Genomic DNA, 27,711 nt, shown 5'->3' with positions numbered 1-27,711 from the left:
GAGGCCGAGTATTGTCGAGGCCACTGGTCGCTCTCCGGGGCTATGGCTGGCCTGAATCGCTGCAGTGTCAAATCGTCTGAAGACGACTTAGGTACCTGTCGTGGTGTCATGAAGTCTTTCCTTGGCACGGGCGTCGAGTGACACTCTTGTTTCTTGCGCTGCACATCCGGCTCACCACCGGAGACGACCGCGGATGAAATTCAAAATAAATGTGAAAGAAAAAAAAATGTACAGTACAGAATTCATGGGTTTCATTATAGATATTAATACGAGAGCATCAGTTTATTTAGAAGTTGAGTTACTCAAGTGCTTACAATAATTAGAATTAATTACAAATAATGGATTACTGCATATCGAAGCACAGAATTGTAGACTTTAGATACCCGCCACGTGAGCACGACTTCGACGAAATTCCTGGAAACCCGGAAATAGATAGTCGAAGTGATGATGTCACTTATGATGGCGCACACAAAAAGGGGAAACACGGGGAAGGTGGAAGATGTAATTTGAAGACGATGAGTAAAACGAGAACAAGGTGAAAGCAGAAGCCAACGTTTCGACAAGTGGACTTCTCTCCTTCAAGGCCACATATGCTTTCCCCGCCACAGTATATATAGGTGGGGTTCTTAGAAAAACCCCACCTATACATACTGTGGTGAGGAAAGCATATGCGTTGGCTCCTGCTTTCACCTTGTTCTCGTTTTGCTCATCGTCACACACAAAAAAGTGGGATGATATTTAACCGGCTAATTAATGGAAAACAGTTGCCTGCGAGTTCGGTTCGTTCGTTGCATTCGCTTAAAGCTAATCTAAAGAACGCCGAGGTGCGAGTGCCACTAAGAGACACCTAGGTCAGAGATTAAGGCCACTGGCCATTTTTTCTTCACAGCGGAACACGGTAGCAACATAGGTAGTGAGGTGGGTCATATAATACGAGGCGTGTAGAGGTAATGAGCGTTTGAGTTTAAACAGTGACAGTGAATGAGTGTTTGACAAACAAACATGATGCTCATGGGAGACCAATGTCTTTCCACAGACTCATCAGAGTGCTCTCCTTGGTTTTCAAGGCTATCCTGCTTTTCATGCGCATTATTTGGTCCGAAGTGAAGTGGTTTTTCCAGTCACCGATTATTCCCTTACGTACAAATTCTCCTGTCATTGGAGCCGTGAATAGTTCCGCTGATTCGATGGCGGGCGGCTGGTATTTTCCGGTGGCTTGCAATATTTCCGCCGTCTTGGTCCCCCATTTTTTGAATTCCTCGTTGAACCCCTTCATGGTCTTCATGCTGGACGCATTCAACACCCCTTCCAAAGTTTGCGGTTGCTCCCGTAGTTTTCTGCCATACTTCTCTCCCAGGAAATCGGCTATCTTTAGAATTCCGGCGCACGGTTCCTTCTTCAGTTCCTCGTAGGTGACAAAGAGCACGTTGTCGTCGTTTCTGTGGTCATACCACGAGATCTGGTGGTCAAAGTAGTCACCGAATTCCACTTTTCCTTCGACGAAAAGGTCGAAGAACTTGTCGAACGGCTGATCGGCAAACTGGTACATGGCGAATGACTTGCAGTGATAATAGTATGAAACACAGCAGTCGTAGGGGTTACGGCTGACGTATATGTATTTTGCTTGAGGAGAGTAGGGCTGGTGAGAGAATGGAAGGTGCGTTTTTATGGCACCTGGACGTGGCATGGATTCTGCGGCTCCCGCTCCGATCATCTCCATGAATGGTGACCTCCGCATGAACTCTTCCATGTCCTGTAACGAACAAAAACTTTGCATGTGGATGGTGAATTTTACTACAATAGATTACGCGCGCGTATTGACCACTGGTCCTGTTGATCATGTCCGTGCGATAATACAATGGATCAATGAGATAGTAATTTCATTACGGTGTGCAGGTGATTTAATTTGAAGGAGCGAAGAGGCACGTTGCAAGCATTGTGGGTCATTCTTAAGTGTTCTGCTCAAACCTTATAACTTAAAGGCAAACATTAACTATATTTGCACCAGTGACTCCGCTGCACTTTTTGAAGCAACTATATGAACTCCTTGCCTGTCGTGGTGGCACCTCACCACGGATGTTGTCCTACCTTTATTCGTGTTACCTACAATAAATGGACTAGATTGGTTGGCTAGCGCTGTGGTTATTTTCATGCCTTTACGTTTCTGTGAACCTTTCAACACACCAAGGTGTATTTGTTGTCGGTGCATGGCTTAATGTACAGCAGTATAACAAGTCGACAATAAAGTTAGACAAAATTAAGCGATTTGCGTACATCTTGTTGATAACTAGGAGAAAGGGGAGACATTCGTTAATGGATGCTAACAATTTTTGCCAGGTTACACGCCTAGCTTGCTACTCCACATGACAAAAGGGATGCATGAAACGACCCCCTCATACATACAATTCACACGCATAACGTACGCAAGTAATAAGACAAAGAACATGCGGTAACAAGCAGCAAAGATCTATGGTACAGGCCTGTGTCACGAAGAGAAACCAATACAGCCCTCTTTGCGTGCAGAAGAATAGCAGTACTGCTCCGAAGTATAAGAATACGTATGTCGCCGTTCCAGAGGGTTGCTATGTAAATTAAAAGCCGATATGAGTGATTTGAGCCGCAAAACTTGCGCAGACGTAAAACACACGATGTAAGTGATGGTGCACACTGCACACACTGCACAATTGCAATGGCACGACCTGCAATTTCTGCATGACCTAGGTAGTTTGCGTAATCTACATCTAATTAAACTGTGCATGAAGGTGCGAAGGTGACTTGAAAGGCCCAAAGACGGGTGAAAATCGCATTTGAGGTCGATAATTCTAATACGTTCCCACTGTCCAACGCTGCACGTCACACCATAGAACCCGCTCAGAGCACCCGGAGGTTGTACGCACCTAGGCTGACAATTTTCCGTTAGAGCACGACACGAAAGCCATTTGCGATAAGCTGGCGCGCGTCTTTCAATAACCAGGTCAGTCTCAGAGTTACGCACTCTGCCGCCGTGAGCTCGCAACAAGCGAAGCACGAAGCCAAGTTGCAGGTGACATTTCATTCTGTGTTGACAGTTGACGTCTCGAACAAGCAGGTATATTGGTTGTGGCTACCTCAAGGCGATGATGGCTGCCCAAGGGTTGATCAATATCACCTTTCAGTTTGCCAGTAGGTTCCAAAAGTGAGCAAAAGCAGTACGCAGTGCATAGCCAATACCAATTTGTTGTTTTAGTAGATGAAATCTCCGCACATGTCGCAGAAGAATCTGGTGCCCACAGAGAACTTGATATAATTGTGGCGTCTATTTTCGTAGCATATTCAGATGGGATCAAGTGCAAGATATTTAAAATTATGGGGTTTTACGTGCCAAAACCACTTTCTGATTATGAGGCACGTCGTAGTGGAGGGCTCCGGAAGGTTTTTTAACATGCACCTGAATAGAACACGGGTGTTTTCGCATTTCGGCCCCATCGAAATGCGGCCGGCGTGGCCGCATTTCGATGGGGCCGAAATCCCGCGACACGAGGTCACGGGATTCGACCCCGCGACCTCGTGCTCAGCAGCCCAACACCATAGCCACTGAGCAACCACGGCGGGTTGCAAGATATTTCAGAGCTGGCAAGCATTGTCATTGACAGCTGGCGAAGTCCCTGCTATTTTCCTGGCGGAACTGTTGTACAACGATAAAATGGTGCTGGAATGATCTGACTGAGAGGAAGAAGCAGCTGGTACACTGAGGAGAAAGAGAGGGGGGGGGGGGTCATAAGGGATAGGCAGAGAAGTTAACCAGGCTGAGCCCGGCAGGCTACCCAGAAATACTTGTGGCGGCTAGGCGATCACTTGATGCTCCAGTGACGTAAAAATATGAGCAAGAACTAGCTCTCTCATTTGTCATTTGTCTGCGAGTCTTTGGGTCCACGAAAACCTTTGTCTCACATATGGAGAACTGTTCGTGGTCTCCGTGGATCACCTCAGCAGCGCCGCTTTTTTAAGTCTTTGGCCATTGTTTAACGTCGCGGAACTTTTCTGCAGGATTGCTGACGAAGCTAGCCCCGGTGGAACATCGACGCTTCACCACTCACCAATTTCACGTGACCCCCGCATGGACAGTCCTTTCTCCATGGACGAACTCGAAGCTGCACTGGCCTTGTGCAAGCATTCATCTTCACCAGGACCCGATGGTATAACCTACCGTGGCCTATGTAATGTTGGGGAAGAGGCTCGGAAAATGATCCTGCTCTTGTTCAACAGCTCCTAGCGGGCAGGTGCGGTTCCCCAGGAATGGCAGCCCAGTCGCCTAATGCCACTGCTCAAGCCTGTCAAGTCGCCTGTAGACATCGCATCATACCGACCAATTGCGCTTGCCAGTTGCATCGGAAAACTAATGGAAAGGATGGTTATAGCACGGCTAGAATGGTGCCTCAAACATTACCAGGTATATCCGGATGCAGTGGCCGGTTTCAGGCATGGCCGTTCTTCCATAGACAACGTTATCGACTTGGTGACGTATGTCGAGCACCAGAAGTCCTGCAAAAGATTCTCTGCAGCCCTGTTTCTAGATGTTAAAGGAGCATACGATAACATAACGCACGAAGTAATTTTTAACACGTTAGAAACAGTAGGACTTGGCGGCAAAGTCTATTTCTGGATAAGTAGCTATCTGCATAAGAGATCCTTTTTCGTACGTACTAAGGATGGCCCGAGCTCTCAGCATTACAGTAACCGTGAGGTGCTTCAGGGCGGAGAACTGAGCCCAACGCTCTTCAGTCTAACACTTATTGGACTCGCCGACATCCTGCCAGGTACTCTTAGTCTCTCCATCTATGCCGATGACATTTGCATTTGGACGTCGGGTGTGACGTGACTGCCGCTTCGCGCGCGGCCTCAGAAGGCAGCAACTTTAAGACCATCCTACTTTCGAGTACAACGACTTCATACATCATACGAAAAGTGTGCAGTGGGGGCGGTTACAAGGAAATCAATGTCTCCATACGTGATATCCGTCGGCAGACAACTGATCTTGTACAGCACGAGTCACAGATTTTTGGGGGTGGTCATTGACAAAAATCTCCTCTGGACCCCTCATCTGAATTATGTGAGAAAACACCTGACCGGAATTCGCCATTTGTTTAAGTTCCTTGCAGGAAAGACCTGGGGAGTGCCAATACAATCTATGCTGCAACTGTACAGGGTCCTCTTTACTGGATTCCTGTGGTACAGCCTACCGGTCATGTCCAACACTTGCAGAACTAACCTAAATATAATCCAAAGCCCAAGCCCTCAAGATATGCCTTGGTCTACCGCGGAGTGCGTTAACGACTGAAGTTATTGCAGTCGCTCAAGATTCCACTATTAGAACGCACATTAGCATTGAAACAACGCGTGTGCACATAAGACACTTCCCGGACCCCTACCCACCACCTCGCAAGTCTCCCAGTAGATAGGTCCCACACGACATTCAGTGCGACTGTCTTCGCGCACCGTCCGTGCCTCTCTCAGGCAACGTTACACACCTGTGGCATGGCATGGCTTCCATTCCCCCATGGTGTATGCGCCGTACACAAGTAAACCTTACATTCCCAGGACTTCAGAAAAAGTCAGCCTTGCCATCATCAGCGCTGAAGTAACTAACTTTACTTGTACGAGAAATACAGTGACCGCACACACGTCTATACTAATTGATCAACAACATCAACCAGTTCCGGTGGTGCTGTAACGATAGCAACAATGAGAATAACCCAGCGGTTCAAGACTTCCCATGTCACTACGCCTACAGTTGCAGAGCTCGCGGCTCTCGGGACGCGCTTCATGTGATAAATGCTGAAAGTCCATGAAAATGGGCATTCTTCTGCGATTCAAAGCCGGCCTTTCAATGTGTGCAGTCGTTTCTCCGACGTGGAACTCACAAGCAGCTCACGTCAAAATCGTGGAACTTGTCCATCACTTAAGAGAAAAAGGCCATGATATCTCTTTTAAATGGATACCAGGTCATTGCGGTATCATAGGAACTGATGACGCCGATAAGGCAGCTCGGACGTCAAACCAAGAAGACTGCTGCGTTCCCATTCCTCTCTCAAGGACCGACGCGGCGAGACAACTTGGCATTCTAGCACGCACAGTCTCCTTAGCAGAGTGGAATACCGCACATACAAGGCGCACAAGACTGCACAGACTAAACCCGCCACTTCAAACTCAGACCTCCCGCTGGCCTGCACCGCCGTGAAGCGTTTTTTCTGTATCGGTTATGACTTGGAGTTGCCTTCACGAATGCCTACTCAGTACTAATCGGAATAACTGATAGTCCTGCATGTGATGTTTGCGCTCTCGGAAGTTACCACCAAATAATGGTAACTGGCTCTCAATACCTATAGCTGATCCAACTTCTATACATTTTCATAAGCTTGGTGTAACTTCAACGCAAGACTTCCTATTTCATCCAGCAATCGCAACCAGCTATTACTTGTGAACTTGGCGTTCTATATGTGTGTTGTTACACAAAGTTCGCGTAACACCAATATATTATTTCACATTCTTATCCTTAAAACACCTCCTCTGCCTCGTGCACTTGGCGTTCAGCTGAAGCGGAATATTGTGTTTTCGCTTACTGCTAATGAATGAAAGTCCCAAATCGTCTTACGCTTGATGCTGCGCCATCTACAAGGACCCTAGCAAGGCCACTGTAGGCGCGCTCACCCTGCGCTAACACAAGCGGCCAGGAGTGGTGCTCACCTTAGGTGACATGCCGTCGTTAAATATGGCGTAAACAATGTGCTGCGTCCACGTTGTGCCGCACTTTGGGTAGGAAACGACGAACAGGTCCCCTTCCCTCGGCTTGTATGCGAGGGCTTCCTTTATGATGTGCTCCTGGAATGCCCAGGAGAGGTTGTTGATGCCGCACACATCCCTGTAAACACCGTTCCAATTCATGACGGCACCTGCGTGCAGAGAAAACAAATGCTGCATTAGAGCGTGCTTTTAACAAGTTTAAAGGGCAAGGAACCACAGTTGAAATTCAACCAGAATATCATTGTTTCAGTAGTATATGCTTCCTTCTTATCTCTGCCTATTTAACCATATTCGCCAGGGTTACCAGGACCCTATTTTAAACATGCTCCCAAATGAATCTACCGCTGTGATAGTAATATGAGCCGTAATATCGATACAGTAACTGTATATGCATGTTGGTAAACGTGCTACCAAAACGGAGACTTAGCGAGAATAACACATGACAGAGTGCTACTCACAGCTATAATAAAATACATCTTTATTATGGATGTATCTCCTGTTACAACTTGAAGAGGAAGCTTTAGCTCGGGTGCTCCTATGTAAATAAATGTAAAAGGAGAATTCGTTTTTCTCGGCAAGCACTGCATCAAATTTGACGGGGTTTGCTGCATTTGAAAGAAGAACTTCAAATCTAGTGACTGTTGGTTTCTAATTTTCGATTTAGGTCGTCAATTTCTTATAAAAATTTGGCAATAATCGCAAATCTTCAGAAAACGAAACTATCAAGTTTAAAACTCCGTAACTCAGCAAGAAAAAATGATACCACGATTCTGTGAATTGTACCTGATAGCACATCTAAAGCGGACAAAATTGATATGTTACACATGAATTTCAAAAAATGGAGTAATGTGTAATTACAACTTTTGCAGAACCCTCGTAAACAACGTAACAAATTCACGTAAGATTTAAACTGACATATCAAATTTGTCCGCTTTGAATGGTCTAATGGATGCCGTGTCCAGAATCGCGATATCTGTTCTTGATGCAGAGCTATTAGTTTGTAAACTTCGTGCTTCTATTTTTTTCATAAGTCTGAATGTTTGAAAATCCTTTTAACAAAATTCAAGTCCTAAATCAAAATTCCGCTTCCAACAGTCACTAGAACGTAGCTTTCTCTCTCAAATGCAACAAATTTCACTAAAATTGGTTCAGGGGTTATCTCAGAAAAACGTTTTTGCGTTTTTACATGTATTTGTATAGGCCGCGTCGGAGTTGGGCCCGAGCTAAAGCTTCCTCTTAAAGCTACGCTAATCTTGTTGACATAGCAACCCGTGTTACAAACAAGTCGCAGTGACACTATCGTTCATGTTTTGTCAAACAATTCCACGTATAATTTAGCGCTCGTCTAAGAAGCTGATGCGTCCCATAATTACCCCGTGCTGTTTGCTGTGTCAAATTGTCTAAAACATAGAAAAAAAGAGCCTAGAACGTACCATTTCCGTCTCTTTCGTATTAATCCGTAATTTGTGTGGTATAGAGTGCCCTGCTGTTTATGCCCTTAATTCTCCAAGCGAGTGTAATGACTTGCTTGTGAAACTTATTTCCGGGGTGGCGGCGTTCGCAACAAGGCATAACCATCCAAAAGAACCATGGACAACACATATATACTTTATTAAAAAGAAATACAAAGTATACAAGAAAAGAAACGGCCCCCTTTCAATCTTTCATTGTGAAAGAGACTTTTTGATTATTGGGGTTCTTGTGAGAAAAAAAGCGCTAACGTTAATTATTGCATTCGTCACAAATGGACGATTGTAAAAGAACTGTAATATTCTAAGTGAGTACCTAGGTATAGACAGAAAACAACTTTCACCGCATAGAATACAGCACAATTATGTCTGTCCTACCTCCCCTCACGGTCCTACCTCCCCCCCCTTTTGACGCCGCTCGCAAGTTGTGTGAGTGGCGTCATATCTTTCGCTCGGAAATAATCTTCCCCTCGGCTAACGCAGTGCTGACTAAGACCATGTCATCTGCTACACAGTTATTTCATATAAGAGAGAATACGGGGTAGGATGAGGTAGCGGGCAACATTGATAAATTCTACCGCATTATTGAGTGGGTAGATGGATCAGGGCATACTTGCCCAGTCCTATGCCAACACAACTTGGCGTAGATCTGGGCAAGATAGCTACAGTCCAATAAAAGCAGTCATCAGAAATTTCGTTGATGTACTAACAGCAGCAGAATCCTATACTGACCTTTACAGTAAATAGAGCAGCCAGCCTAACTTAATTGGAAGTAGTGATGAGCAGGATACAGGGGCTCCTATGACTTGTGATCAAGTTAGAAGGACAATTTGAGACACGTCCCGGGAGAAAGCGGCAACAGATTATGTAATGACTGTATATTTATTGAAGTCTGTAAGACCTCTTCTGCTTTAAATCCTTGCGGCCCTTGATATGCAGTGCCTCACAGCTTCAATTGTATCAGAGAGCTCGAAGGGTGCCATTGTTACAGCAATCCATAAGAAGGAAGACGTCAAAAAGTTCAATAATTATAGGCCCATTAACTTGTATAACATATTCACCAATGCAACTGCCAATAGAATCAGGGTAACACTTGGCTTCAGTCTACTAAGAGAACAGGCTGGCTTCAGGAAGCGATATTCTGCAATGGATGACGTGTATGTGATCAATCAGGTAATTGAGAAACCTGCAGAATACAACCACACTCTGTATATGGCTCGCGTAGATTATTAAAATGCGTTTGATTCAGTAGAAATACATGCAGTCATCGAGGCATTGAGTAATCAAGGAGTACAGGACGCACAGGGCAATATCTTAGGAAACATATAGAGACTTCACAGCAACCCGAATTCTCCACAAATGTAGTGCAAAAATACCTATCAAGAAAGAGGTCCTGCAAGGAGGCAGAATCTCTCCTATACATCTCTCCAAGGTATGTATTTTTCCAATCTCTCCAATGCACACTTCTCTCCCCTGCATGATTGCAAGTGTTGAAGCTTTTACACTGAGAAGTCTTAACACTTAGGATCTACGGAGAATATCTCAGTATGTTACCTTCGCTTTGTTCAGCAACACTGGGGATGAATTGCAACAAATTATTGAGGACCTTATCCGCGAAAGTATAAGTGTAAACAGTTGAAGAATGAAGTGAAGGCAAAGGTAGTGTTAAAGAGCCTTGCAAGGAAACATGCATTGATGGTCGCCAGTTAACTTCTAGCGTCTGTGCAAGAGTATGCTTATTTACGTCATATACTCACAGGGGACCCAGATCATGCGAAGGAAACTTACAGAAGAATAAAAATGGGTTGAAACACATGCAGCAGACATTACCAAATCTTGACTGGGAGCTTACCACTGAAGTTTTAATTAAAAGTGTGCAATAATTGCATTCTACCGGCGCTAATAAATGGGGCACATACTTCGAGGTTAACAGAGAAGCTCGAGAACGAGTTAAGGAAAGCGCAAAGAACGATGGAATAGAAAATTTCAGGCATAGCGTTAAGATACAGGAAGACAGCAGTGTGGATGAGAGAGAAAACGGAGATAGCTGACATTCAGTCGAGCGGGGCAGGTCATGTGCGTGTGCGTGTGTATGTGTGTGTATGTGTGATACGTGGAATGATGATACGTTTTCGTTTGTGGTCGCTGGGATTAGCGTTGTTGTCGAATTGCCTTGCATCATGTACTGCTTGACTGCCGAATAAAAACACCTTGTTATACCTAAATGCAAAAATGGTGCAACAGCATTTAAACCAAGGACTTCGTGATTTTTCGGTGTTCTTTCTGGACTCTGTTAAACAAATTCTGCAATCTTTAGTGCAGCTGATATTAAGCACTTGCGTATACGTGGGTTCATCCGAGCCTGCCGTAACATGCCCCTCTGCGTATGCGATTGTGTGCACCATACATGCAGCTAATGAGGCTCGCCGACAATGAGATCGAAAACTAGGAAAACAAAGTGAATGGGAATTTACGTAAGTATGCTATACATTCACGCAAGGCTATTCGTATAATGCCATATCAGTTATCGTTGCAACATGGTCGTAAACTCGCACTAATCGTGAAGCGAAGACGATTAACGCGCACAAATCGCGGCACAATTTGGCACTCACTACCGCGACTGGTTCCATTAAAGCCGTTAATTGCTGCAGTGTGAAAGCTGTTCAAGTTGGTGGCCACTGTGTCTGCTCGTGATATCGTGTTGTAGGGCAAAACAACTGTTTCATTTTGCATACGCGAAGCTATGAAGGCAACTCTTCGACGACAAATAAGCAAGAAAATCAGCTGCACATCAGTTTAGTTAAGGCTCCTTCGCTGTGAATATAAACCACCAAAATATATCAGTTCTTTCACTTTGTAAGAAGTGGTAATATGGCTGAAAATGACGCGAGCATGCAACAATCGTCGCCGTTGAGGCACTGCGCTTCTGTGCATTTCTGAGCCCATATATCTGCCTACTAGCTATTCGTCGTCTCGTCTGGCTGGCATTAGGGAAATGATGGAATGATATCTCCGACTTTTCCATTTGGTGGACGCGTAGAGTGGCCCCGTAACGATGCTCTCGAGATTTCCTTTTGCAGCGTTGGCCCGACAGCAACGAAAGAGGGGTCGACATGTGACCGATCAACCAGCCAGCGCCGTGGTTTCGGAATTCGCTCGCACAGATCCCGGACAGAGTGCTTCGCAGCGCGTCAGTGATGCGGAGCCCGCTTCGGGAAAATTGCGAATAGAACGCTTCGCTTTATTAAAGGAATTGCATGGTTTAAAGTGCATATTTGCTGCACTGAAGTAGACTGAGAGGGTTACCTTGCGCAATTATACAGACAACGGAACCGGTTACCGCAGATAGCCGATGCATCATTTGAGTGGTGGTTCACATGGAGGTGGCGGTGGCGGCGGCGGCAGCAGCAGCAGCGGCAACAAAAACATGGTCAGCAATGTGCGCGAAGCTTCGCTTTGGCTATTGAACTGAAGAAATAAATCCTGCCGCAATAGGGTCACGCGAGGGTTCGGGAAACATCTCCTATGCAAGTGCCACCAGCGAATGGCCAGTTTCATGGCTGCTACCGCAGGCACAACTGCGCCTCAAACGCCAGCGAATCAGTAAATGCTCTTACGTAAATGAAGTTTTCAATGTGAACGCCAGGAATGTAGCCTTCCAGGCAATCAACTCTGTTTTTGTAGCGCATGTGTTACGCAGATTGCTTTATCGCGTTTATCGAGTCACGCAGCAGCGTGAGTACTACCGAGATAGAACTGTGGACTGGACTGAAGCCCAGCGTTTACCTCTCATACAAAAGTTTCTTGGGGTTTTGAGAGTTGTTTATTTGTTGTTGTTTTTTTTCACAGCCCTTGCAGATACCCTGGCAAGCATTCCCAGAATAATTCAAAGAGCTACATTGGTATGTGGCCATTGTTGGGTGGCTATATGCGCATAGAAGCTCCTACTAAAATTGCTAGGGGGAACACTGGTGCTGCGATCGTTCAGCGACCGTGGGAATGGTGGGCAATGCATGGATTTGTTTGATCTTCATGCTTGGGGCGTCAAAGCTTCTTGCTATTTCATTTACGGAGCGTTATCTGCCTTTATCGCCCTAAATTAGGAAGCCATCAGATATGTTGAGACACAGGAGATAAGACAACGAGCGCACGAAGAATTACGTATAACGAGTTGTTGCAGTTATTGCGCATTGGTTCGGGGAATATAAACGGTGTGAAAAGTCACGAAGCTGTTTGAAGCCATAAGCACAAAGCTTACGAAAATCTGATTGCAGGTCTCGTGGACATTTGCACCGGAGTTGCGTCTGTTACCTTTTCTTTTTGTGTGGAAACTGTAGAGCTGTGCGAGCTCAAGAACTGTTCGAAGATGCACTTGCCCGCTCTCGCACATACCTCGTGCTGACCGCAAGTGCGTCAAGCGCAGCAAGCGCTGTAAAAGAGACGACTTCTCACTTATCACCGGGCCTATGGATAAAGCAACCGCGTCGCGACCTTGGCCACAACGGGGCACATCCTATGTTATAAACAGCGTAGCGGCCCCGTTTTCCTTTTTTTTTTTATATTGCGCTCTTGATGCAGATATTGATGCGGATGCGTTGTTTGTGTCATCATGACACAAACAACGTTTTCGTATGCCGTATGTGGCAGAAATGTAACGCTAAGGATGCGGTGAACATTTAAATGCGAACTTTCAAGTTGTAACCGGAATCCAGAGGCACGTATAGCGATGGCTTGGTTTGGAATCTAGAATGCCACTAGATAAAATGCAGTGACACTTCATAGTGCATCGCAAACATGAACATTTTTCAACTAAGCCGCTCAAACAATTCATATAAACGCTTTCGCATTTAGGGGAACAATGCAAATATGATTTGCCATATGAATGCGGAGTTTTCACACAGGTAATGCATTTTCTTCCAACACTATCCCTTCAAACCTCTCTGAAAATTACCGCTCTTATTTGCAATTGGTGCCAGAGTTCCCACAGAGGTGGGAAGTACTTCTCGTGAGTGGTTTAGAGCAGCTACGTAGTGGCAACGAGGCATCAAGTTGACGTAGTGTATTCTGTGTAACAAATAGTACTCAATCTGCGGTTAATATGAAGCAATGTATACCTAAACCCGTACTTATAGAAGTTTTTTTATGGCTTATTATTTCCTATATAACTTTTTTTTTAAAGAAGATGGTGGTGATTAGTGCACATCTTTTTCAATCCAAAAATTTTGCAAATTCTATCAGTTATGTTAATGTGCGCGTACAGATAAATAAAAAAAAATTAAAACCTCATTGAATGTGTTCTCGTTTTCCCAATGTATCAAATATGATTGACATTAACTCAGAGATTCCGTACCAAAAGCACTTCTGCTATTCCTCCATTTTCGAACACAACAGGAGACGTACTGACCAGGCCTTCAAATTAACACATCCTGTTGTAAACCTTGAAATTCGCACTGAAAGTGTGTACTTTTTCAGCACACAAACCCGTTATTTTTTTAGGGTAATTTGAACAAGCTTACACTACTAACTTGCATCTCAAAGAAGCAAATAATATTGCAGATTTCTCCATACAATTAGCGCTCAGTATATGTGTTACTTTCCCACATATCACCCGATACCTGTAACAGCTTCAACACCAATGACTGCAACCTCTTTTCCGCTTCACGGTTCTGCGAAAGTTGGGCGCGTTCTTTCAGTAAAGACCTAAACAAAGTGCTTTTAAGCCGCAACATCAGTTACGCAAGTTTAGTGCAACATGGGGTGCCCACTAAAATCAAAACACGAGAAGCCTCGCGAAACTGCATAAGCGCAGTTGTTTATCTAATAATCAGAGCCTTTCAATTTGTCGATCGTTGAATGTCCGTTCGAATTTCTTGGCCTGAAATCTAGCAACTTTTCTCACAAGCGCTGCCGCCACGACGAGTTTCTGACAGCACTGTCACGAGTTAATCTTTTTGATTGTAGTCGCTAAAAAGAACTGCGGGCAAGGAATTCTCAAAATTGTACTACGACTGTCTCGTGGATGACAGACCCTTAAAGGACACGACAAACAAAAAACAAAATACTTGCCTCTAGTTGAGTTCACGTGTAGATCAAGGGGGTTCGAGTGGGAAGGAAGCCCGCTACCAACGCGGCGGTCGACGCAGAAAGCACTGGACGTCTCTGCTTTCCGTGAACTGGGAAGGTGCCAAGTATTCCTTTCCCTCCTCCTGTTAGGCAAGTCCGTATCTTTCCATCTCGCGCGCCGACTAAGGAATTGCATCACAGCTGCTCGAGGTGCCCATAAAGATTAGCGGGTGCCAAACACAACACACAGTCGTGCCCCCCCCCCCCCCCCCCCCCCGACCGGCTACTGTCTAATTTTACGCTACCCGGTATTTTTCGCTCCAAGATCTGTTTCAGATTGACAGCGCCAGGACCAGATTTTTAAAATTTTGTCTCCGCAATCCCGTTGCCGCTAAAGGTTGTCCCTACAAGTAATAAATATTACAGCGTTCTACGAGAGTGTAAACAGCACAACGACAACAGACGACAAGGATAAAAACTCAACGCGGTAGACCCGTGGGCATTGCGTTGCACTTGTGAGCCCAAACTCAAAGCTGAATCCAGGCCGCGGCAGCGCCATTCCCAAGGAGACGTTATGCAAGAATGCTCTTGCTCCGGGCACACTGGATGCACGTTACGCAACACCAAATGGTCAAAATTATTTTGGAGGCCCTAACCACGGCGTGCGTCGTGATCAGATCGTGGTTATGGCGTGCGAAAGTGACAAATTTATTGAAGTTATTTTCAACAACGATAACAAGAAGATGGGCTGTAGCGCCACCGTCGCACTTATGAGCTCTACGTTGCGCCCATACATAAGGAGACCCGTACGCATGGGCATTGTCGTTAACCCTGTTGCAAATCGAAGTAGCATATCTGTCACTGCGAATATGAGTGTGCTTTGGGGCGTGTTCCTGTTTTCCTTCCTCGTTGGAAGGTTCTCTGTACGCTGCACATAAAACACCATCTTTCGAGTAAGACAATTCAGCGGTTCATAGTCAGCACGTCCTGCAGTTCTTCCGCTTTCGCGTACTTCGTGCCTTTAGGCGGAAATCACACAGCGGGATGGATCACCGATGCAATCAGAAGGCAAGCATGAAGTAACTCAGTGCGACCGAATCACACCATGCACAAGACAAGCCGTAGACGAGCTGCTTGCGGGGTGATTCATTTCGTCTAAGCCACGTCACAGTCGTCTTCGGATTAACGCTGCAGTCCATCCCGTCCTGTAAATTCAACTTTGCCCACTTATATTTGAAAGCTTGTTGTCTTACTCGCCGACAGGATGATGAGGAAATAGAGAAGGCAGGGATGTTAATCAGAAATGCGTCTGGTCGGCTACCCTACTCTGGGGGACCGGAAAGAGGGAATAGAAAGATAAGATAGATAGAGAGAGGGAGGGAAGGGGAGGAAAGCCGCGGTGTGATCGTGCGCGCGCACGCGGAGGGCGTGAGTGAGTCAAAGGCGTTCCCACAGGCCAGTAGCCCTCAAGAAAGACAAAAGTGCCTTCACAGTTTTCTGGGCCGACGAGCGATGGGGACGGTCTTCAAGTAGCACCTGTACAGATAACGGGCGATCGTCAAGGCGACGCCATGCGATAGATAATATTTGTCTTTCAGACTGAAATCGAATACTATGGCGCAATAAATGTTCGATGTTCTTTTCCACGCCGCAGACGTCGCATGCAGCACTGCCGGTCATTGCAGTCAGGTTAGTGTACGCCTTTGTGAAAGCCACTCCCAACCACAGCTGGTATAGAAGCGACATCTCACGTCGGTGAACCCCGGGTGGAGGTCGGAGTTTGAGCGAAGGGTTCAGTTCGTACAACCTGGTGCGATTTATGTTAGCAAAGCCACACAGCCACTCGAACCAAAAAGGACGAAGCTGAGACAAATCCATGTACTAGCTGGTAAGACCAAAGCGACTTCTACACAAATTACTCAAGAAAACTTTCAAGCTAGTGTCAACAAGAGCTGCAAACATGGCTGTTAAGCCACTATTGCATTGATAGTTTGTATATTTCCTTTTCCTAAGCATCCTCCTTGTGGCATCGAACGGCTATGTGTCGCGGAAAACTATTCATTTACACGAGAAAAATGCCTTACAAATGACACAGTTTATTGCATATATACGAGTTCACAGAGTCCAGTCGCCTTGTGCGTTTAGAAAAATAGGGTTGATTCAATATTTAGCAAGTTGCAGGCAGAAAGAGCCCAGAAAATAAAGCAGCAAGTCCATCCGAAGCCAAAAGGAGAAACGTCAGAAACACGCGTGTATTAGAAATAATTCCCGTGCTATGTGAATGCTCGAAACACGAGAGATCGCTGTGGTAATTTTCGTAGGAAATTCAACCTTCATTCCCATGCACGTTGTACGACCATGATTGCAAGCCGCACAGACATTACGGATCAGCTTCCGGTGGTAATTTTCGTTGGAAGCTTCATGATTGTGGGATCTCTGTGACTCGCTCTGAAAGCCAGGTTCAGGCGCCCAGAAAAATTTCGTGCCTACCTCAAATGCGTCGCTGTGACGGCCTCTTCTTGGACGCTGTAAGCGCTGCAAAAGAGATGACTGCTCGCTAATCGCCGTGGGGTATACAGGGTGACTAATTATCTAATTAGGTGGAATAAAAAAATAATTTCAGTGTCTCCAAGCGATGCCAAACAACAGTGCCTTGGTTCTGTCCAGCAACTTGGCATTCGCGTATTTTTAAAGTCCGGTTAAAGTTAGCTGGGACACCCTTTATATCGTATGAATGAAGCTATTGTGTCGCTGCCTTCATAATCACAGTGCGTGCCATATGTTACAGTGTGTAGCGGCAGCGCTTTCCTTTATATTTTTCGCACGTATTGCTGACATTGTCATTATTAAACAAACTTCGTTTTGCAATTACTATGCCTCAGAAAACTCTCAATAATGATGCGTTCGATCTCTGTACACGCCTTTTCTTGTTTGAGGCAGAATCCGCCGGCAACTGTACTGACGGCTTGATTTAAAATCAGCGATGCCAGTGCCTAAAATACATTAGCACTTCACAGTGCCTCACAAATAGAAATGTTGCTATTACTGAGTGGCTCAAGCAATTTTCATAGGCCGCTTCGGGTTTAAATGAAGGAGCATAATTTCGTTCACCTTTTCAAGCAGAATTTTCGCATACGTAATGACTTTCCTTCGAACACTAACCCTAGGAAATAAGGAAAAAGCTACTGCAACTACAGCTCCACAGTTTTCGCAATCCCGCAAAGTACGACTGGTCTAAGGGTTAACGTAGCGGCGAGGAGGAATTAGGTTACCCCTGTACATTCCGCGTCAAAATTTTTTTTCAGTTTATTGCTTAGGGGAGGCAATAAATCCTAAAGCACTGTATTTACATAGCTAACTTTCTGAGCTGCATATTTTATATGCAGCGGAGCCGTGGTCAGAGTTATTGTATATGGTGCGGAGTGGTGGTCATCTATTTCAGTCTGCTAATTTTACAGAATCCTATCATTTATTTTGATATACGCGTTTACCTCTATAAACCTTTTATGTAAATGTAAGCGAAAGTGCTTGTGTTCGTCATTGCATTAAAATTAATTGATGTTAGTTCAGTGATACATTAATGAATGCACTTCCACTGTTCACACGTATTCTTGAACGCAGCAAAGGCTGACGTGCGGAACTGAGTCTTTTCAAAACGCATACTATTGTAAGTGCTCATAAAGGCACTGCCAGTGTTTCATTTTTCTGCAGAAAAGGCCTGTGGACTTCAAAGTTCAGAAAATGTTCTCATTCATGCTCATTTCATCAAACTTATTTGCGTCTCAAACAAACAGTTCAATTAACGTGTTTCTTTTCAAGATAGGCGTATAGTGAATGCCGATATTAGCGCAAGTCATGTTCATATTTAGTCTGATGGATGTAAAAGCTTCAATTACAGTGACTGAAACCTCTTTCCTTTTTCCGTTCCTGACAAATTGACGCGCGCTTTTCAAAAAATTATCGCGACAACGTTTCTTTAGGCAGAAAATATTTTACGATAGGTCTGTGCCGAATGGGACGCACTGGAGTAAATAGACAAATATTCTAAAGAAACTGCACAACCGTAAATGTTTTTATTAAAATTAGATTTGTTCCATTGGTCAATAATTTATTGTCCCTTTGAATTTCTCGTCCCCAAATCCCACTTCTCTGACAATCGACTCCGCAACGACCAAGTGAGTAGGACACGTACATGAGTTAATTCCTATGACTACAAGTGCTAAATAGCAATGTGGTAAAGGAATTCTTACAAATGTGTTAGGGCTGCTATCAGGAAGAGAGGCACGCTCAGAAACAAAAAAACAAAACAGAACACTTGCCTTTAATGGTCGACTTCAGCTCCATTGAAACGGTGTCAGGAGTGAAGGAAACCCGTCACCGCCACGGCGGCCTACTCAGAAAGCACTCGACGTCTGTGCTTTCCGTCAACTGGATGGATGCCAAGTATCCCTTTCCTTCCTTCTATTGTGCATATCCGTATCTTTATATCTCACGTGCTCACTGAGGGATTGCATTACAGCCGCTGGAAGTGCGTCTACATTAACGCATGCCGAAGCACGACACTCACTCATTCAAGCCACTCGAAATGCATTGACGACAGAACGGCGTACCTTATACACTAACCGGTATATTAACGCGTAAGTATTTTTCTCGCGTACCCGTGGGAATACGGCTCTGTCCCGTCTCGGATTGTAACTGGGAAGTAAGTGCGTAATTCGTCAAGGTAAGAGATTTTATGGTTATTATAGTGTGACTGCAGCTGATTGGTAACTTCAAAATCGATAAGAAAATCTGATCACACCAGTGCCTGAGCATTCTTTGGCGAGCACCCTGGAGGAGAAGCCTACATATGGTGGCGTACTTCGGCCTAGAATTCGAATGAGAGAACACGTGGACAGGAAGGTGCAGCATCTCCTAGGTGCCAACCGTAGCTTACCGAACCCTCGCTGTTTGCAAGCTTACATATAGCTCGATGAGGCTGTGTGCGGAAGGTCGCCCATCTCGTGTAGTTCAACCTGGCGTTGTTGAAAAAAGCTATTTCTATCATTTCACATATCATCCAACTGCCGGAAGACTGCGGAACGAACGCGTGTCTAGTTATCGTGGGAAAAACGGCCAATGCCGAATGTGTCATAAAATGAACGTTTTGCATTACGACACTACAGTCACAGTTTAGTGAGACTTCTTGTGCGATAGAGAATACACGAGATTGGAAGGGAACGGCAATTAACACCATACCTGAGAGAGCTGAGCACATCCTGAAGGAAGCGCCTATCTCGCATTTTATTCGTTGCTGGAGCAAGTATGTGGTATTGCCATAATTAAGAAGGACGTTTCTGTATTCATGAGAAAAAAAATAGACCACTCTGAATAGAATGTGTCTTTCTTTAGAACACGTTAATAAATTGATCAAAACGCATCGATGATCATTGTCATTGTAACCTGATAACCCTAACCAACAAATAAACGAACGAACGAGCGAGCGAGCGAGCAAGCGTGCGAGTAATAGAACCCCCCCCCCCCCCGCCCTCTCCCACGCCCTAGGGGCTAAATTTTGCTTTAATTGTGCCATGTGTGGCGGGAAAACTGCACTATCTGTGCACAGAAGCTACGCATAATCTAGTAGTGACTTCTTTCAATACACAAGGATATAAAAGTGAAGCACGTACATACAATATAACATATTACGTAATAGATATATCTACACTATTACATGTTTTCTTTACATGGGGTTTTAGCAAGCGACCGCATATGCTGGCCGAACTGAAGGATCGCTCGCGTCAAAGTCGCCGGAGAATTATTCGAGCTGCTGCTCGGACTCGCCGACTTGATGGTTTGGCTACCACGAATGGGCACTGTGCAGGAGGTGAACGCGCAGTATAGGTGGAGGAAATGTGTAACTGAACGCTGAGATATTGTCGACTTCTGTATATATTCGGCCGTTCGTAATAACCAACACTAACATTGCCAAGGCGAGGTTCGCTCTGAAGATAGTACAGAACTGCACGCTTTCCCGCAAGTGTTGAGGAGTTGGTGCACCTAGGGACGAAGCACCGAAAATGCGTTGCTTCTGCCGGGCGAGGCCTCTTGAACACGTGGTCAACAAAAAGACGGGTGTGCTGATGCATCCCACCATACTAGGCGTGTGCTTACGTATATACACAACACACACACACATGCACACACGTGCGCGCGCACGCGTACATATATATATATATATATATATATATATATATATATATATATATATCAGGTGTGCATGTACGTGCACAAGAAAGCGTCGAACCAATCAGTCAAGTTTGGTACCGTATAGTAGTGTTCCGAGGGAGGACAACTGCATCATTACACTGGGAGCGGCAGTTTGGGCACGGCTTTCATTTCATGCGGTCATCATCATCATCATCATCATCAGCCTAGTTACGCCCACTGCAGGGCAAAGGCCTCTCCCATACTTCTCCAGCTACCCCGGTCATGTACTAACTGTGGCCATGTCCCTGCAAACGTCTTAATGTCATCCGCCCACCTAACTTTCTGCCGCCCCCTACTACGCATCCCTTCCCTTGGAATCCAGTCCGTAACCCTTAATGACCATCGGTTATCTTCCCTCCTCATTACATGTCCGGCCCATGCCCATTTCTTTTTCTTGATTTCAACTAAGATGTCATTTACCCGCGTTTGTTCCCCCACCCAATCTGCTCTTTTCTTATCCCTTAACGTTACACCTATCATTCTTCTTTCCATAGCTCGTTGCGTCGTCCTCAATTTCAGCAGAACCCTTTTCGTGAGCCTCCAGGTTTCTGCCCCGTACGTGAGTACTGGTAAGACACAGCTGTTATACACTTTCCTCTTGAGGGATAGCGGCAACCTGCTGCTCATGATTTGAGAATGCCTGCCAAACGCACCCCAGCCTATTCTTATTCTTCTGGTTATTTCAGTCTCATGATCCGGGTCCGTGGTCGCTACCTGCCCTAAGTAGATGTATTACCTTACCACTTCCAGTGCCTCGCTACCTATCGTAAACTGCTGTTCTCTTCCGAGACTGTTAAACATTACTTTAGTTTTCTGTAGATTAATTTTCAGACCCACCCTTCTGCTTTGCCTCTCCAGGTCAGTGAGCATGCAGTGCAATTGGTCTCCTGAGTTGCTAAGCAAGGCAATATCATCAGCGAAACGCAAGTTGCTAAGGTATTCTCCATCAACTTTTATCCCCAATTCTTCCCACTCCAGGTCTCTGAATACCTCCTGTAAACATGCTGTGAATACCATTGGAGATATCGTATCTCCCTGTCTGACGCCTTTCTTTAATGGGATTTTGTTGCTTTCTTTGTGGAGGATTACGGTGGCTGTGGAACCGCTATAGAAATCTTCCAGTATCTTTACATATGGCTCATCTACACCCTGATTCCGTAGTGCCTTCATGACTGCTGAGGTTTCGACTGAATCAAATGCTTTTTCGTAATCAATGAAGGCTATATATAAGGGTTGGTTATATTCCGCACATTTCTCTATCACCTGATTGATAGTGTGAATATGGTCTATTGTTGAGTAGCCTTTACGGAATCCTGCCTGGTCCTTTGGTTGAAAGAAGTCTAAGGTATTCCGGATTCTATTTGCGATTACCTTAGTAAATACTTTGTAGGCAACGGACAGTAACCTGATCGGTCTATAATTTTTCAAGTCTTTGGCGTCCTCTTTCTTGTGGATTAGGATTATGTTAGCGTTCTTCCAAGATTCCGGTACGTTTGAGGTCATGAGGCATTGTGTATATAGGGCGGTCAATCTTTCTAGGACAGTGTTCCCACCATCCTTCAACAAATCTGCTGTTACCTGATCCTCCCCAGCTGCCTTCCCCCTTTGCATAGCTCCCAAGGCGTTCTTAACCTCTTCCGGTGTTACTTGTGGGATTTCAAGTTCCTCTAGCCTATTCTCTCTCACCTTATCGTCATGGGTGTTACTGGTACTGTATAAATCTCTATAAAACTCTTCAGCCACTTGAACTATCTCATCCATATTAGTAACGATATTGCCGGCTTTGTCTCTTAACGCACACATCTTATTCTTGCCTATTCCTGGTTTCTTCTTCACTGCTTTTAGGTTTCCTCCGTTCCTGAGAGCCTGTTCAATTCTATCCATATTATAGGTCCTTATGCCCGCTGTCTTACGCTTGTTGATTAACTTAGAAAGTTCTGCCAGCTCTATTCTAGCTGTAGGTTTAGAGGCTTTCATACATTGGCGTTTTTTGATCAGATCTTTCGTCTCCTGCGATAGCTTACTGGTTTCCTGTTTAACGGCGTTACCACCGACTTCTATTGCGCACTCCTTAATGATGCTCATAAGATTTTCGTTCATTGCATCAACACTATGGTCCTCTTCCTGGGTTAAAGCCGAATACCTGTTCTGTAGCTTGATCCGGAATCCTCTAGTTTCCCTCTTACCGCTAACTCATTGATTGGCTTCTTATGTACCAGTTTCTTCCGTTCCCTCCTCAAGTCAAGGCTAATACGAGTTCTTACCATCCCATGGTCACTGCAGCGCACCAAGCCGAGCACGTCTACATCTTGTATGATGCCAGGGTTCGCGCAGAGTATGAAGTCGATTTCATTTCTAGTCTCACCATTCGCGCTCCTCCACGTCAACTTTCGGCTAACCCGCTTGCGGAAAGAGGTATTCATTATCCGCATTTTATTCTGTTCTGCAAACTCTACTAATAACTCTCCTCTGCTATTCCTAGAGCCTATGCCATATTCCCCCACTGACTTGTCTCCGGCCTGCTTCTTGCCTACCCTGGCATTGAAATTGCCCATAAGTATACTGTATTTTGTTTTGACTTTAACCATCGCCGATTCCACGTCTTCATAGAAGCTTTCGACTTCCTGGTCATCATGACTAGATGTAGGAGCGTAGACCTGTACAACCTTCATTTTGTACCTCGTATTAAGTTTCACAAGAAGACATGCAACCCTCTCGTTAATGCTATAGAATTCCTGTATGTTACCAGCTATGTTCTTATTAATCAGGAATCCGACTCCTAGTTCTCGTCTCTCTGCTAAGCACCGGTAGCACAGGACGTGCCCGCTTTTTAGCACTGTATATGCTTCTTTTGGCGTCCTAACTTCACTGAGCCCTATTATATCCCATTTACTGCCCTCTAATTCCTCCAATAGGACTGCTAGACTCGCCTCACTAGATAACGTTCTAGCGTTAAACGTTGCCAGGTTCATATTCCAATGGCGGCCTGTCCGGAGCCAGGGATTCTTAGCACCCTCTGCAGCGTCGCAGGTCTGACCGCCGCCGTGGTCAGTTGCTTCGCAGCTGCTGGGGACTGAGGGCCGGGGTTTGATTGTTGGGTTCATATAGGAGGTTGTGGCCAAGTACTGCACCAGGGTGGCCAATCCTGCTCTGGTGAGAGAGTGCGTTACCGGTTCTGGTCGCCGGGATCAAGCCGCACTCCAGGCCTGTTTGTGCAATTTTCTCAACACACGGTGTTTTTTTTTTTTGGTATTTTCCGGTGGGGAATTGTGCGGCATCGGGATTTGAATCACGGTCCTCTTGCACGGGAGGCGGATACTCTACCGTCCCCGCAGGAGTTAAATTAAAAATTAAATTATGGGGTTTTACGTGACAAAACCACTTTCTGATTATGAGGCACGCTGTAGTGGAGGACTCCGGAAATTTCGACCACCTGGGGTTCTTTAACGTGCACGTAAATCTAAGTACACGGGTGTTTTCGCATTTCGCCCCCATCGAAATGCGGCCGCCGTGGCCGGGATACGATCCCGCGACCTCGTGCTCAGCAGTCTAACACCATAGCCGCTGAGTAACCACGGCGGGTCCCGCAGGAGTTGTACGCCTCATTTAACCTACAGTGGTGCCCTATTTTATCAGTCCAGGTGGAGCAATCTGAGCTCGGTTATACCGCACGGATGGCACTCGGCTAGAGGACCTGGTATTTATGACCTGCACATGTGTGGCCATACATAACTGAAGATATATATGTTTTTTTTTCTTTTAGGAGGGTACCCGTACAGTGGTAAAATAAAGGAAAAGGCATTAAAAAGAAAGAAAGAAAAAAGAAAGAAAAAGCGGAAAGAAAAACGAACATGACAGGCGATTTGAACTCGTGACCATTGGATGTTGCCTGGAAAGAGCTCAATCGGTTGGTTCGTCAGGCCCCAGGTTACTTTGAAGCGCCATAGCTCCTGCTCCGAGCCTCATATTTACGTGGCAACGGACTGATGTTGTCCGCGATAGTCGTTCTTCGCTGTGGTTGGAAGGCATACTTTCTTGGAAAAATGGCCGCCCGAGGAGAAGAGCAAGCTCGAGAGGCTTTAGAGACTAGGAAAACTGCCTTAAAATATTTAGACTTGAGGGAAAGCTTCGTGTACAAACTATAACACGGCAATCAGCACTCGAATACGGCGAGAGGAATTATTGAGACGTGGAAAATTCCCTTGAAATAAATTTGGTTTGCGAGACAAATGCTTGTAAGTATTGAACCTCTTAAAAGATGAGGGGGAAATATGCGCTCACCGAGAGGTCATCGTCTGCACGGGACCACCACCAGGCACCTTACTGAGATGGGGAGGGCTCTGCGGGCCGGACACAAAGCCTCCCTTCTCCGCCGGCCAAGAGGGGAAAACGCGCTTTCCGATCGCTCAAGGTTGCGCGGACATAGTATAACTCTAGCGTCTAGGAACAGCTTAACCAGGTGCGAGGGCGGCACGCATAGCGTGGGAAGCTAGCCGCCAGAATAACTATCTCAAGGACTGCTGCTGACGAGGGCGAAATACCTTCGTGTAATTATAATAACCCTAATCGGACTACTTTCGAAAGAGAAAAAAGAAGGAAACGGCCCAGAGGGCTATACTACGAGAGATATGACTGATAATTTTCTATATATAGGCTCCCTGCAATGGTCAGGCGGCGCGGCGATCGGCTCAGCCGTCAGCGCCACCGTGTCAGTTGCGCGAAACACCGAGGCGGCCGCTGTTGCGGAGGCATGCTTTTGCGGCGCTCGTTTGAAACCTTTCGGACGTTCTAAATTGCGGTTTTAATGCAATCGAAAACGTCGAGGCCCATTTTGGACCACCGACGCTTGAGAAACGACGTAAAATCTTTTACTACAACCGCGTATACCGTGTCAAAGAAGTAAACAGCACGGACATCACAGTGAGGTGCTTAAATTAAATTGTGGTGTTTTAGGTGTCAAAACCACGATCTGATTAGGAGGCACGCCGTGGTGGGAGACTCCGGAAAAATTTGGACCGCTTGGGGTTCTTTAAGGTGGACCTAAATCTAATTACAGGGGTGTTTTGGTATTTCGACCCCATCGAAATTCCGCCGCCGTGGCCGGGATTTATTCCCGCGACCTCGCGCTCAGCAGCCCAACACCGCAGCCACTAAGCAACCACCGCAGGTCGCGAAGTATTTGTCACAACAAAGTAAGTATGCTTACGACGTCGATCTCGAAGTGCGTTAACAAATCATTATTTTATGCCACTAAAGTGAGCAAATACGGCCGTGGACGTCTTTGAACTGTCATTTGTCGCTTCCTTACTTGGAGCGTGCCTTGCCCCTCACATTGTATAGGTTTTGGCGAATTGGCAGGTAAGTGCTTTGTTCTCCGTTGACGAAGTGCCTCGAGCATATTCTGGTATTGTCGTTCGGGCTCGACTGTGAGAGGGCATTACCGCTGAAGCATCATAGAGAGCAATCAGCTGAGACTAAACAACGTGAAGACTGAACAAACATGCGCTTGTGTGCGCGAGGGAAATGCTAATTTTCGAATACTCGACGTGTTCTGCAGTGTACTCCAACCTTAGTTCTGTTGTTCTAAGCGCGAGAAAACATCGGCACGAATGAGCTCGGTTCCAGCATTCGCGTCTTGATCTTGGCGCAGGAAGAAGCACAGCGCATACAATCGCTTACGAAGCTAGATTTGACACCTAACAACTACTGCAAGTTTGTTTTGAAACAAGACGAGCTAAACAACTATCAAAACTGATTTACAACAGCCGGAATCAGTTCACGCATTTTTATGCAGTTGACGCTTAATTGTGTATTTTTACAGATGCCGCTGCTGGCTCATTTTCATTTCTTTTTCTTGTTTTTGCACTTCCGTCTTAGTTCGTTTAACAGAAATTCGCAAGACCGACATAAACCGCGACGATCCACTTCAGCCGCCGGGTTGCTTGCCCCGGTTTTAAAGGGAAGCGGCACAATTTGATGCCGACATCGCCTTCGCGGTTGTGACGTTTCTTAACGCAGCAGTATCTGCGCTTGTTCTTTTTGTTCACACTTCTCACGAAGAAGCTGCCAAGAGGCCGCGGGGAATCCATTGGAAAATTGGAAAAGTAGGCTTGCAGGCGGGCCTGAGCGCACCACGGACAATGGTGAAATGACGGTGAGGGCCTACCCGTGGGTGCTCACCGCCGCTGCCAGGTGGCGCGACATGTACAGGCAAACTGCATTGTAGGGTGCCCATATATATATATATATTCATCTCATCTATGGGATCGCATGCGCGTGCTGTTGCTTTGTCTCTGCGTGTAGTAGTTAAGAGAGCCAGTTTAAGGGCGGAGAAGAAGGAAGGAAAGGAAAGCAAAATTGCAGCGCCGTGGTTTTAAAGCGCACCCGTGGTAGCGAAACGGAAGGCGATATAAGCGTGCGTGGCCATGATACGCACATGACAAACTGCCTTAAAACATTTAGACTTGAGGGAAAGCTTCGTTAACACACGATAGCACAGCAATCAGCACTCGAATATAATTAACCCTAATAATAATTGTAAATATTCATCTCATCTATGGGATCTAATGCGCGCGCTGTTGCTTTGTCTCTGCGTGTAGTCGTTAACAGAGTCAGTTTAAGGGCGGAAAAGAAGGAAGGAAGGGAAAGTCTCTGAAGCAAAATTTCAGCGCTGTGGTTTTAAAGCGCAACCGTGGTAGAGAAACGGAAGGCGATATAAGCGTGCGTGGCCATGATACGCACCCGACAAGCTGCCTTAAAGTATTTAGGCTTGAGGGAAAGCTTCGTGTACAAACTATAACACGGCAATCAGGACTCGAATACGACGAGAGGAATTATTGAGACGTGGAAAATTCCCTTGAAATAAATATGGTTTGCGAGACAAATGCTTGTAAGTATTGAACCTCTTAAAAGATGAGGGGGAAATATGCGCTCACTGAGAGGTCATCGTCTGCACGGGACCACCACCAGGCACCTTACTCGTGAGGTACGTGAGGTAGCTAACCTTTATTAGGAGCCGAGAGCAGCGACATCCCAAAGGTTAGGTAGACGACTGATTCAAATGTAGACTGAAAGAACAAGCCCCGGTACTTCTGCCCAGCGTTTAACACTATTGTATCTTACTTTGGCCAGATAACTTTTCAGCTGCTGG

The 27,711-nt window shown here is 45.7% G+C and overlaps 1 protein-coding gene across 3 annotated transcripts; it reads right to left on the bottom strand.

Annotated features, from left to right (window-relative positions):
- Positions 1-241: 241 nt before the first annotated feature.
- Positions 242-18,717, bottom strand: LOC126533781 (sulfotransferase ssu-1-like). 3 transcript variants are annotated; one of them, XM_055072361.1, is made up of 3 exons: positions 18,632-18,717; positions 6,724-6,929; positions 242-1,753 (listed from the first exon to the last, which is right to left on the bottom strand). In XM_055072361.1, the coding sequence occupies exons 1-3, from the start codon at positions 18,654-18,656 to the stop codon at positions 1,010-1,012; spliced, it is 975 nt and encodes a 324-aa protein (XP_054928336.1). In that variant the 5' UTR covers positions 18,657-18,717; the 3' UTR covers positions 242-1,009. The 3 variants fall into 3 exon arrangements, with proteins under 3 accessions (XP_054928336.1, XP_050036934.1, XP_054928337.1); XM_050180977.2 differs by lacking the exon at positions 18,632-18,717 and adding an exon at positions 14,316-14,475; XM_055072362.1 differs by lacking the exon at positions 18,632-18,717 and adding an exon at positions 12,642-12,658.
- Between the last annotated feature and the right edge of the window lie 8,994 nt (positions 18,718-27,711).

The sequence above is a fragment of the Dermacentor andersoni genome, chromosome 7 (genome assembly GCF_023375885.2).
Source record: "Dermacentor andersoni chromosome 7, qqDerAnde1_hic_scaffold, whole genome shotgun sequence".
NCBI classification, from domain to species: domain Eukaryota; kingdom Metazoa; phylum Arthropoda; class Arachnida; order Ixodida; family Ixodidae; genus Dermacentor; species Dermacentor andersoni.
This window is presented reverse-complemented; position numbering and strand designations above follow the sequence as displayed.